Below are 13767 nucleotides of genomic sequence, written 5' to 3'. Positions count from 1 at the left end.
GGAGCCGCCAGTGACTGAATATCGTGAAACCAGATCCCAATTAGTAGACTCTACAAGTACGAGGAAGATCAATCCATATACGTGATAGAGGATGTCTTACGGCGATCCTTATACACGGAACTTATCTATCATTTTTTTAAAAACAGTGTCTGTCAAAATTTAATTAGATTCATCTCCTCATACTCTCATCCTAGGCTAATCATTCACGTTCAATTAAACTGTTTTTGTTTAAGATAGCAATAGCAGAAAAAATGTAAATAAACGTCACCATAGATGGTACGCAACACCTTTCGTTCGAAAACTCCAAGGGCGCGTTGGTACTCCACGAGCATAGTCCAGATCTCGTGGCCGTAGAGGACCACCGGTCTAATCAGCGTCTTGTAGATAATCAACTTCGTGCGGTGGCGAATTTTGTTCGACCGGAGCGTCCTCTGGAGTTCAAAGTAGGCACGATTTCCCGCCAAGATCCGTCTCTGAATTTCTCTGCTGGTATCATTGTCGGCAGTTTCCAGTGAGCCCAAATACACGAATTCGTCGACCATGAAAATTTCATACATTTTATCGAGAGATTCAAGTCGTTGAGATAGAGCAAGAACACGAAAGGTCCAAGATGATTACCCTGAGGAACTCCAGAGCTGGCAGCAAATGAAAAGGTCATACAGTCTCCAATTTTTACAACCATTTCTCGTTCAGATAGATAGAAGGGAAGCCAACTCAAAAATAAGCTGTCGAAACCAAGTCTGTCTAGTTTAGAAACAGTTACCTAGTGGTTGATCTTGTCAATGGCTGCCGAAAAGTCGGTGTATATGGCGTCTACTTGTAGTCTTGCTTGCAAGGGACGGATGATGAAGGATGTGTACGATGTTTGTAGAAGTTGATCGTTTAGACATGAAACCGTATTGGGTCTCGAATATGTTATCGGAGCAGTTATGGGTGATGAAATCCGGAACAATGTTTTCAAATAGCCTCGATGCTGCACATATAGAAGCTAAAAATAGGATTTTTCAAAAATCAAACAAAAAAAGTTTGATACCTTTTTCGAGCTTTTGAAAACAATTTAGGAACATGCACTTCCATATAAACCCTAGCGCTTTGTGGCACGTGTTGATATCATCCAAATTCGTTCAAATTTCTTCCAAAAATCAGTTTTGATATCTAATTGATTGTATGACTTGCGTGCAGCATCGCAAAAATATCTGCCACCCTGATGCTGACCCACATGCATCAAGTGGCGGCGAATATTATCCCACGTCAACGGATCACACATTCACTCGCTCCATGTAGACAATTGATGAATTGCTGGGTATGAAGGATCATACATGAAATATTGCTCCCAGGGATAATGTGCCATCCTTTCATCCTTTCGCTAGATAGTAATCCATAGCCGTGCAACCTATGAACAACTTTCATGATAATGACACTCGGTTGTTGACGAATAGACGCACCATCCCGACCGCCGTAATTTGAACTTTAATTGGTTTGATTGATGATACACTTACCCGTCGTCTGTCACAACTGTAGCGGTTGCAGCGACAAATAAAATCCAATGTAGGTCAACGAAAGTTTCTGGCTGCTGTTCACGATGTGATTGCTGAGATGACGGGGAAAGATAAACTTTCAGCTAACTTCCAGCCACGGGTCCGGCGAACTGGCAGGGTACTGCCTGGAACGGTAAGGAGGAAACGTTGGATATGAAAAAAAGTTCTATCAATGCTTACTAAATATTAAGAATAAAAAAGGTTCATTCCACGTCAGATGTGCAGCCAATTTTTTATTTTTTCCGAATTTCTTTGTTGTTTGTTGCTCTTTACCGACATGTAATTTTCTTCAATTTGATAATTTTTGTTCTGATAATTATAACTGTTCGAAGCATGGATACAACTTTTAAATAATAAAAGACTAAATCCAAAAACAAATATATATTTGACGTACATATTCTCGAAAGCGTGTGCTAAAATTTTTATCGTGATCTGAGAACTACATCCGAAATTGCAGCTCTTTATAACATGCTATAACAGTGCATGTGATCATACTTCAAAAATTTAACGCGAATAATTCCATATCGACTGTAATATGAAGAGATGGCTTTTTGGCCACGTGTCTCATACGACAATATCTATATTTCGTCTAATACCAACGTTTCGAAGGTCTACGCATTAATCTTCAGGGCAAAAAACGGTAACAGTATTATCTTAGTCAAGTTATTTTGGACATTTAAACAGGAAAATGCTACCGTCTCTTAGCTGCCCCGAAGTAGGGGAAAGAGAAGTTGGTTGGAGTGGGGAATACGCCAGTATCCATGACTCCAAAGATGGCAAGAACTTCGCCAGGATACGGAAGTGAAGGTGGGCCCAAGAGGGAGACGTGCGAGGACGCTTTCACTGTCGAAGGGAAGGACGCCTTTAAACATGGAGATAGCTGAGTTCCGCTGTAGGTCGGAAGGAGCAGTCAAGGAAACATCATAAGCGGAAGGAGAAGAGAAAAGTGGAGCAAAACAGGAAAGAAAAACCTCAGGGTCATCAGAAAGCGTCAAAAGGAGAAGCCATGCTCGTCAACACTAAAGACGCGATGACGTGTGCAGTGCTTCTCCAGAAGGGCAGAGAGGATCGGGAGCAGAGGAATTTGGGTGAAAACGTAATGAGAACCAGGCGTACCCAAAAAGGTGAGATTGTTTTCAAGTTCAAAGAGGACCCCACGATTAACAGCTCTACAATGCAGGTGATTATCACCAAATCACGTGACGAAGAGCTAAAGCTGGTGGTTGTGTGCAGGGCCGTCGAGAGCGGCGGCGGGCCCCAAGGCTAGTGTTACTGACGGGCCCTTCTCAACTTACTTATTTGAATCTTGATTAGAGGACTTGTATATATTCATTCATATATCAAACTATGTTGCTGTTGCTAAAATTGCTATGGTTACGAGTTTTTCAATTAGCGGGTTCCCGGGTACTCTTTTGCCCTGTTAAAAATGTACACAATGGTTAACAACCTTATTAGAGGTATATGGAGATAATCCGTGTATTCGCACCACGTTTGTGTCATCGCCTTTATATATACAGAGGTACTGACTTCATGTTGCCACATTCAATGATATATTTAATTTTGCGCAATAAACGCTTCTACTTGATTATTAGTCTGTAAAATAATCAGCACACTATGTCCAACTATGAAATTGTAAGGTATAGACATTGATCATCCTCCATTTGCAAATTTGATATGTTTAACTTCTCCAACAGGTGATTTTAAGGGACACCTCGAAAAGTAAATAGGAATACAGTTTGACCACAGTACGGCCATTTTCCGCTTTGATCGTCATTCATTTTTATTCACGTTCGACACAGTAGGTTGAAGTAGGGGAGACTGGGGCTAGTTGGCGGGGTTTTTTGGTTTCAATTTTTATCGCCGATTTTTTGCCTTTCTCATATAAAGAAAGGCTATGCAATCACTGTAAAAATCGACTTTTTAACGGAGGCCCGGAGGGCCGAGTGTCATACACCATTCGATTCAGTTCGTCGAGATCGGCAAATGTCTGTGTGTGTGTGTGTATGTATGTGTGTGTGTGTGTATGTGTGTGTGTCATTTAAACTCACACAATTTTCTCAGAGATGGCTGAACCGATTTTCGCAAACTTAGTTTCATATGAAAGGTATAACGCTCCCATAAGCTGCTATTGAATTTTTAGTTGATCCGACTTCCGGTTCCGGAGTTACGGGTTGAAGAGTGCGGTCCCACAGCAAATTCCCATATAAACTGGTACCACCATGATGTTCAAATGATGTAAGACATATTAAAATTGATGTAATATTACTCTAGTTTGCGGGTCTGGATCACTAATGATCAATCAAAGCAGCTTTGACCACATTGGCCACCTATGACAGTTCATGACGCCCCCGGGGAACCCGCCAAGGTCCTAAGCTTATATCACACCCATTCCCCAACGAATTCTCTACCGATTTTTACAAACTTGATTTCAAATGAAAGATACAGTAATGCCATTGACTGCTGCTGAATTTCATTCGGTTCTGACTCTTGCTTCCGGAGTTACAGGGGTGTTAGTAAGGATACACTGGAATTTCCCATATAAATCGGTACAATCGTAATACCTCAGAGGCTAAAAACTATTGAAATGGTCACCAAATTACTTCTAACCGCAGATCTAGATCACTGATTGCCAATCAAACATTCTTTGAATATATTGTCCACTATCGACGATTCCGGAAGTCCGGAATTCCGGGCATATTCCACAAATAAAGTCACATCGGTTCTTCGGTGATGACTGAACCGATTTTCTCAAACCAAGTCTCAAATGGAAGGCAAAATATGCAGCTGAGTATTGCATCAGAGCCCCTCCGCCCCCCCCCCCACCCGCCTTTCCCTTACATCTCACTCCTTCATCACTACCGTCCCCTTGGACCACCCTCACGCCCGCATTTCCTTCATCCACCCCGTATACCAAAATAAGATGAAGGATTTCTGACGCATCCTCCACTCCCACTCTACTAACCCCCCATTCCCTCCACTTTTAAACCCATTCCACCAACATTTCAAAATATAATCACATGAAGATAACATTGAACTCATGCTGATTAAGCTAATTAAATACTATTCTTTTGCCTTTCTCATATAGAAAGGTTACGCAATTGCTCCAAAAACCGATTTTCTAACCGAGGCCCGGAGGGCCGAGTCTCATATAACATTCGACTCAGTTCGCAGAATCGAGATCGAGATCGCAAAATATCTGTGTGTATGTATGTGTGTATGTATCTATGTATGTATGTATGTGTGTATGTGCGGATTTGTTAACAAAATGTCCACATCGGTTTTTTGGAGATGGCTGAACCGATTTTTACAAACTAAGATTCAAATGAAAGGTATACTATTCCCATAGGTTGCTATTGAATTTGATTTTCAACCGACATCTTGTCCCGGATTACGAGTTGAAGAGTATGGTTACAAAACAAAATTTGTTGATTTGTCCACATCGGTTTCTCGGAATTTTCTGAACCGATTTTGACAAACTTGATTTTAAATGGAAGGTCCATCAGCTGCTGTTGAATTTTGTGTGGATCCGAGTTCTGGTTCCTGAATTACAGGGTGATACGTACGATCACGCAGCAAATCTTGATTCTAACGAATTCTGCGATGAATGTAAAAAGGTGAAATTTTTGCCTTTCTCAATAGAAAGGTATTGCAATTGCTCCGAAAACCGACTTTTTAACGGAGGCCCGGAGGGCCGAGTGACATATACCATTCGATTCAGTTCGTCGAGTTCGGCAAATGTCTGTGTGTGTATGTATGTATGTGTGTATATATGTATGTGTGTGTATGTGCGTATGCGTGTGTGTATGTTACCAAAAATGTCACTCATTTTTCTCAGAGATGGCTGAACCGATTTTGACAAACTTAGTCTTAAATAAAAGGTGCAACGTTTCCATAGGCTGCTATTGAATTTCTAATGGATCCGACTTTCGGTTCCGGAATTACAGGGTGATGAGTACGAACACGCAGAAAATGTCGATTTTAATAAATTCTGCAATGAATGCATAGAGGTGAAATTTTTTCGAAAATATGACCACAACTGCTTCGATTTGTAGTATTAGGTCACTAACATCCATTCAAAGTCTATTTGGCCACATTGGCCACCACCATCGGTTCCGGAAGCCCCGGCGGAAGTATCTAAATTCAGAATAACAGTCACATCGGTTTCTCGGAGATGGCTAGACCGATTCAACCAAACTTAGTCTCAAATGAAAGGTGTTGCGCCTTCGTAAATGGTTATTTAATTTCATCCCGATCTGACTTCCGGTTCCGGAGTTACAGGTTGTGGCGTGCGATCACATAGCAAATTGCGATTCAAACCGATACTCCGATGAAAGCAAAAAAGGTAAAAATTTCGCTAAAATGTCTCTCAAACAACTTAAATTTGCTGTTCTAGGTCACCGACGGCCAACCAAACTTTCGTTCACTACATTGACCACCATAGACGGTTCCGGAAGTGCTCGGGAAAAGCGGCCATCTTTCGAAATTTACGAACTCACATCAGTTTCCCGGAAATGGTTGGGCCGATTTTCACAAACTTAGTCCCAAATGATAGCTATAATATCCCCAAAGATGTTTATAAAATTTCGTACGGATCGCTTATATGGGGCCGGAAATATAGACTAAATCGTCCGGTCACATATGAAATTCCCATATAAGCCGGAGCTCAAATTTTTTTTTTCAAAGGGGGGACCCCATGAAATTTCAGAAATCGAATTCGTATTTTTGATGCCAAACATCTTTAAAATGCATGAAACGTCGAGATTTTATGTTATCCCGAAAAAAAATTTCAGTTCAATATTACCGTGGCTGTTTTTTCTTCTTCAAAATTTTAGAACTCGAATAATGATTTATTTTCCTGTAAATAGTTGTCATGTGATGTACAATAATAAAATGTAATATATGCATTTAAAAGCTTTTAATGAATATAAACAACGCACACATTCTCGTGATTCATGATTGAGAAAGGCACAATTGCACCGCTAGGTGGATTAAAATAGGTTTTTAAAGTGTTTGATGCATTGTCTCCATTTTTAGAGACAAAAATATGTGACGCGGAAAACCCGCTAACTTACCCCGGCCCCGGGGTAAGTTGGCGGTATGTGGGTATACGCCAAAAACTAAGCAATCAAATGGAGATTCAATTACTTCAAGGGTCCTTTTGGAACGTGCTGAATGTCTTTTCGAGAAAACTGTATATTAACCGACATTTGCTATTATATTTCAGTTTCAATACCCCGGAATTTTGACTTTGACGCGTACTCCCTATACAAAAGAAAATTTTCAAAATTTTTTATGCAATTGGCCGGAATAAATGTCTCCTACATTGGCGAGATACACAAGAAAAAGATTTTCTTACTTTGGAGTGAATTCCAGAAATAAAAATATTTCATGATTTTATTGCACTGTAAATAGTACCGCCAACTTATCCCACGTGCAGCACCGCCAACTTGCCTCAACCGCATATTTTATTAAAAATTATTTAAAAAATTACTTTTGTTTGTGGATAGATGTAATATCTATACGGATGCTCTTTTCACGCGCTATCGAAAAATATAATCATTCGGGAAATAGATTTAAAATCACTCTAAATAACGCAAAGCATTTAAAATTTAGAACATTTACGTGGTATACTCGAAAACACAATATCACCCACAACTTCCACCAAACAAATCGTTTTGCAACAAAAACACATTGGATAACGGGTTTTACCTAACTTGAGGTACACAAGAAGAGCCAGCGCTATATGTCTAATTGAAACAGAGAAAAAGGGATTCCGCCAACTTACCTCAACCGCCAACTAGCCCCGGGCTCCCCTACGATATTTTGCTTCTGTGGTTTAGACAAAATGATACACGGATAGATTTATCTGTTGGTAGCGGTGGAGCAGTTTTTAGTTTTTGTTGTTAGCAAGAATAAGGTAGCAAATTCAGCTCGTAATTTTCGTTTAACCCTACAACGGTTTCGTAACTTTTTCTATACGTAAACGGTTTTGTGGGTACATTCGTACCCCAGAATTAAAACCGCTCTAATATGCCTAGTTTTTATTGAATTTATAATTAAATTAGATAGTTTTATTCAAAAATAAGCCAATCAAAGCAGCCTTTTCAAAAATAATCGTGCTTTGCAAATTTTTTATGCACATTTTCATTTTTATACAATTTGTCCTAAAAATACGTCAACATCCCTTTTTAACCTTAATATTGCTATAACTTCGGAAGCTTCTAACCGGTTTTTACTATCTATACGGCGTTGTAAATATTATTAAATTGCCTTTTGAACAAATAGTAAATAATTCAAAAACCGACCAAAAAGTGCATTTATTCCGATGCTTGTTTGAACACCAAATACAAATACAATACAAATAGTAAATATACAGCAATATGCAGTAACGAAGTTAAAATAGGCGATGAAGGAACAGACCAGTGCATTGTACGTTCCAGAACTTGGGCCACAGAAGATGAGGAATTGAGTGGTGCGTAGTACATATTATATACAAATCATATTTTGACATCAAAACCAAAAAATACGGTTACGATCCAAGCGCCTTTTCTAGTTACTTTGCTATAGTAGCATTATTAAATCAAATAACAGATTTAATTGTTCAGCAGTGTTGAAGCCTATACAATTTCACGCAAGTTACTATGTATCGATATTTTGCTTATAAAAAAGATATAATAAATTTTCCGAATTATATACACATGATAAAACACTAACGTAAACGGTTTTGTGGGGTACATTTGTACCCCAGACAAATTTTAAGCAGGCACTGTTAGGTTATTTAAGTGAAACAAATAGGTTGAACCAGCTTTAATGGAAGTTTAATAATCAAATTGATTTATGATAAAGTTTGCTTGCAGTTAAAATAAACCGTAACGGAATAACAGGGATTGCAAATAGCTCTGGGGTACAAATGTACCCCAAAAAACCGTTGTAGGATTAAAAATATAGAACAACTGAGAAAATTTTCTAATCATAGCTTTTATGAAGGTTTTTTTTGGAAAGGAATGTGACGTTTTAATGTAGAAGTCGGTTTTAATACGCTGTTGGAATATGCAGTAATAGACAAAAAATGACACAGAACGCAGTAATAAGGAATTAAACGCAAATAAAACAACTGCGAGTACAGCGGGCAAACGACTGCTAGTACTGGTGACTGAATTGAACTGATTTGATTTCCTTATTTGGCACATAGCAATTGGCTTCTTATGGATATCACAAACATCTCTAGCGACGCCCAAAATTAGTGTTCCATCTTAACACAAAGCATTTTTGGCGAAAAATTATTTTAACGTGCTATAAAAATACAAATATACAAATAAAAATTTATTTCAATTACCGGTTAATTAAGGTCAGTCTACCTTCTCATCCCTCCCGGAGTCCAAGCTAAAATCGTTCCGCCATAGATCCCCTGCAAAAACTAGCCCCACTGTGGATAAATTGTGTTGCTATTGTTTTTTTGGAAATGTTCTTTGAGACCAGCTATTCGAGAAGTGAAACAATTACTAAAAGTGAAAAAGGTGCTAAATGTGGCAGGAGCTAATATCCTACAATTGCACCATATAAAACATTAATCACAGTCATTCGTTACGCGAAACAACATACAACACGCCAACGAATGCGGCAACGTTAACTAAAGCATCCCCGTATATATAGATAACGGCTCTAAACAGGTGCGCTTACACGATTTATCTCTGCCCACTCCTGACATAGCGATAAAAAAAAGTTTATATCAAGGTACGGAGAAATGGATTTAATAACATTGAGGAACATTTTCCAGGGTAATTCTAATCCTTTTCCTGTGGTGAGAATGCTTGTGAACAAACTAATTCCTTTTTACAAAACCATTTTATGCATATTAACCGAACATGGAACATCTCATCAGACAACACCGGTTATGCACCCAGGGCAGATTCCTATGCGCAAATTCTCCAAAAAACACTGCACCACCTAAAACATTGTACAGAAGTAGCTAAGAAAAGTCCGCCTACCGCTAACAGCACATCGTTATCTTATGCCAAACCACAAAAAGCTTCAAAACCAAGATTTTTGGATCTTACAGAAACAAATATTCACTCAATAAAATACTCCCAGTGTCTGCAATCCAACAACCGGTACCACCAGTAAAGAAACGAACGCAGAAGAGGACGGATACGTCTGTGTGCTTGCATTTCTGTTTGGCGCTGTTCTCTTCGAAAATACATTGAATTGGCTTCTGAACGTTTTGTAAAGTATTCTGCCAATTCAAACAAAAAACTCGGTTTTGTTGACCTAGTACATAAAGTAGACAACTCCTCTAAGAACGTTAGTTTTAACAAATGTTAAATATATCGTCGGTTGTCACGGTAAAGATGGACACGTCTATCGATACCAGGACACATGTTAGTGAACTCGGGTGATTCGTAGTTATACTGCCTAAGCTCGACCCTCATTAACAGAAGACAAAGATTAAGCCCGTACGATATTAAGCCTGTTCTAATGACCCTGCCACTTCTAGTTTTCCGATCTGTTTACTTCACATCCTTGCTCTCACTTGAGTACTATGGCTCTAATTTTCATAAATTTCCCTACCCAGTAATCTCTAGCTAATTGAATGTCGTTAAAATGTAAAAAGAAAATGTGACTAACATAGTCGAAATAAAAAAGGAAAAAAGTTAAATATAAAATAAAGCTCTGGTATCCACAATTTCGAATTCTCAAGTTATTAGATTAAAATGTCTTTCAAATTTTTCTCCGCTTTCATCATATGACAATTTAATAGGGTGAATAATTACAAAGAAATTACAATTCTTATTTTTCTTGCTCTTCTATGAATACCAGACGTTTTCACCCATCTTCCGGATAAAAATTCGGGCCCCCAAACGCGACCCGGGCCCCAGGGCAATTGCCCCGGCTGACCCCCCCTCTCATCGGGCCTGGTTGTGTGCAAGGACAAGGATGAGATCACGACGGTAGATGAACTGAGAGGTGCACTGAAGGTGCAGTGCAATCTGAGCGAAATGCACTTGACGATCAGATTAAAGACGGGTATGGAGGAGTACAGACCGCATTGATTCGTCTACCGGTAACCGCTGCTGACAAGGTGTTGGATTGTCGAGATGGCCACTGAGAGTCGCCTACGAGTTTAAAAACAAGCGGAGAAACGTTTCAAGTGTATGGGGTTTGGACACTTAGTATAGGCTTGCAAAGGCCCGGACAGATCCAGGGTGTGCTGGAAATGCGGGGAGATGAGATTTTGCCCGGGACTATATGCAGAGACCGAAGTGCATGATTTACACTGCAGAGGACGTAACGGCTTCAAAAGCGCTTGCCTACAAGAGGGCAGTTGTAGATCAACGGTAATGAAGGTAATCCAGATAAATCTGAATCATTGTGACAGCATTGGGGCAGTCTACGATAGTAACTATGTGTCGCTTTGATTGCCGAACCATATCAAGTGCCCCCTGATAACGGTAACTGGGTGGCAGATAAACGGGAACAACTGCGATAAAAACTATGGGCTGATCCCCAATTCAAGAAGTTGTAGAACGCTCACACAAAGGCTTCGTGATCGCCAAAATCAACGGCGTCTTCGTGTACAGCTGTTATGCGCCTCTAAGATGGAATAGTTCAGCCTAATGCTGAAGCAGTTAACCGATCAGTTGATCGGTCGAAAAGCGGAAGTCATCGGTGGTGACTTCAATAATGTCTAAGGGGGGGGGGGGGTAGGGAACCAACACAAGAGGGTGTACCCTGCAGGAAGCTTTAGCGAAGTTAGACGTACGATTGTGCAATGTTCCGGTAGCACATTTCGGAGAGACGGGAGGGAGTCTATCATCGACTTCACATTCTGTAGTTCTTCGCTGACGGCGAACATGGACTGGAGAGTATGCGAGAAGTATTCCCATAGCGGCAATTCGCTACCGTATCGGCCAACCGTACCTTGCTGCAGTACGGAGAAGGATGACCGGAGTGCGAAAGTGCATTACGAAAGCCTTTAATAAAGATCTTTTTGATGAGGCACTTTGCCCAGACAGCAAGACCGATAACGTGGATGCGTCTGACCTAAACAAGAAGAATTTTGATGGCTTGTAAAATCACAATACAGCAATAGACGGGGTTAAGTTTACTGGTTGAACGAGACGCTTAGTACGCTACGCGCTGCACAGAAGCTGGCGTTGCTGCTAAAGCAAGGGAAGCCGCAGCGCGGGCCGGTTTCGCATAGTTTGAAAACTTGGAAAACTCCTGGAAAGAATCATCCTCAATAGGCTAACGAAATGCACGGAGCGTGAGCGCGAACTATTCCAAGATGCAGTTCGGATTCCGCAAAGGGGCATCGACAGTGGATGCAATTCGGACAGTGTTCGAAAGTGCCGAGAAAGCATCTAAACAGAAGCGAAGAGGAGATCGATACTGCGTTGTGGTCGCGATAGTTGTGAAGAATGCACTTAACAGCGCCAGCTGGGGAGCTATCGCTATAACGCTGCAATGAATGAGGGTTCTCGACTATTCATGCCAGATTCTGAAGAACTACTTTCAGAACTGAGTGCTGCTGTACGAGACGAACGAAGTCAATGCGAATCACAGCGGGCTCTATTCTCGGTCCAACCCTCTGGAAAGAGATGAGTTTTGACAGTGCGGCTGCCCATGGAAGTTAAAGTCGCAGACGACGTGTCGCTGAAGGTGATAGGTGAGACACTTGAAGAATGGGAGGTGTCGGTGACGGAGACAATGGACGCGATCGAGAGCTGGATGAACTGCAGTTTACAAAGCAGTTCAGCAGATTCAGATCGACGTCAGAGGGTACGTGATTACATCGCAGCGTGCACTGAAGCAATTGTGAGCGATACCCGACGACCGGTTGATCTTCAACAACCACGTCGACTACGCCTGTGAAAAGTCGGCGAAGACAACGAACAAAAGCCAAACGTCGTCGGTCCGAGAAGCAGCGCGTCACTTCTACTACATAGTGTTTTGTCATTGATACTGCGATATGTGGTTCCTGCCTGGGGTGCGGCGCTGAAAACCAAGAGGAATCGCGTAAAGCTGAACAGGACGCTCCGGCTGAACAATATCTTCGGAGGCGATTTGTGTCATCGCTATAATTAGAGAAATGCCAGAAAGGAAGATGGTGAAAATCGATTCGAAGGCTGCAGGAATGGGACAGTACTGAGAAAGGTCGGTAAATCCACCGGCTTATCCCAAACCTGTCGACGTGGGTCAATAGAAAGCGCGGAGAGGTGAACTTCAACCCGAGGCAGCTCCCGTTGGACCACAGCTGCTACAGGAAGTATCTTCATCGGTTCAGGCATGCAACGCCACCATTGTGCTCGTAGTGCAAAAACATCGAAGAGACACCGGAGCATGCGGCCTTCGAATGTTCGAGGTTCGAAGCGACACGTAAGACGAATCTTGATACGGAACCCAACCCGGATAATGTCATCTACAGAATGACATGCGATGACAACACGCGGAATGCGGTCTACAGAGTGGTGATGGCTGCATTACAGGGAAAATGGCGTGATGAACAGAGAGCAATGACCACCGGGAAGCTCTCTACCGAAGTAGGCTGGATCCACCGGCGGAGACCAGTCGAGACCGTTGGGGTGAAAGCGTACCGGACGACACGCTCCACCCGGAATTGCCGGACTGACCACGGCACCCAACCTGTTAGTCCGAGAGAACTATAGCGAGAAAAAAAAAGAATCGGTATCGGGATAACTTCCTTAGACGGGGAACTCTCCGTCGGCGTATGCTAGATCTACCGCCGGGGACCAGACTGAATAGATCGCAACGAGATACCACCAGCTGCGGGTCGTCGGGCTTAAGGAAACCGGGCGCCTTGCTCCACCGGAATCGCCGGATCGACCTCAGCGGCTAGGGGATTCGAGAGAACTCTCGCCGTGGAATGCTCAGCCGGGAACTGAACGGCTCAACGATGAAACGGTGCTCAATGGCACGGGAAGGGAGCCGAAGGGCTCAAGGGAGTTGTAGTATCTAAATCAGTAGCTTGCCGCCCACATTGTCGTCGTAGGGGAAGAGCGCTAACTCTCGATCCACAAGTAGTTTTCGTACTGCCATGTCGAGGAGTGGTGTTCTAGCCCTAATGAAGGAACTAACTACCAAATAGTTAGACTAGCGTTGGCGCTATGCACTTAAAATAACCCCTCCCCGAAGTAATGCCGTATAGTAGTACCGGGGAGGATTCAGGTTCGGTAGTAAGAGTAATTGTTTAAGTGGGTCCCCACTGCCT

At 41.8% G+C, this 13767-nt stretch overlaps 1 protein-coding gene across 2 annotated transcripts in view; it reads right to left on the bottom strand.

The window, feature by feature from the left end:
* Positions 1-13767, bottom strand: part of LOC131679248 (probable G-protein coupled receptor CG31760) — a 244478-nt gene that overhangs the window by 11859 nt on the left and 218852 nt on the right. The window contains exon 11 of one of the 2 annotated variants that reach the window (XM_058959941.1): positions 1500-1663. In XM_058959941.1, the coding sequence (XP_058815924.1) occupies positions 1618-1663 (46 nt within the window). In that variant the 3' untranslated portion in view covers positions 1500-1617. Of the gene's footprint in view, positions 1-1499; positions 1664-13767 lie in introns of those variants that run through there. The other variant, XM_058959940.1, reaches the window with a different exon arrangement.

Source organism: Topomyia yanbarensis, chromosome 2, assembly GCF_030247195.1.
Source record: "Topomyia yanbarensis strain Yona2022 chromosome 2, ASM3024719v1, whole genome shotgun sequence".
Taxonomy (NCBI): Eukaryota; Metazoa; Arthropoda; class Insecta; order Diptera; family Culicidae; genus Topomyia; species Topomyia yanbarensis.
The sequence above is the reverse complement of the archived record's forward strand: the minus strand, read 5'-3'. Positions and strand labels throughout refer to the sequence as shown.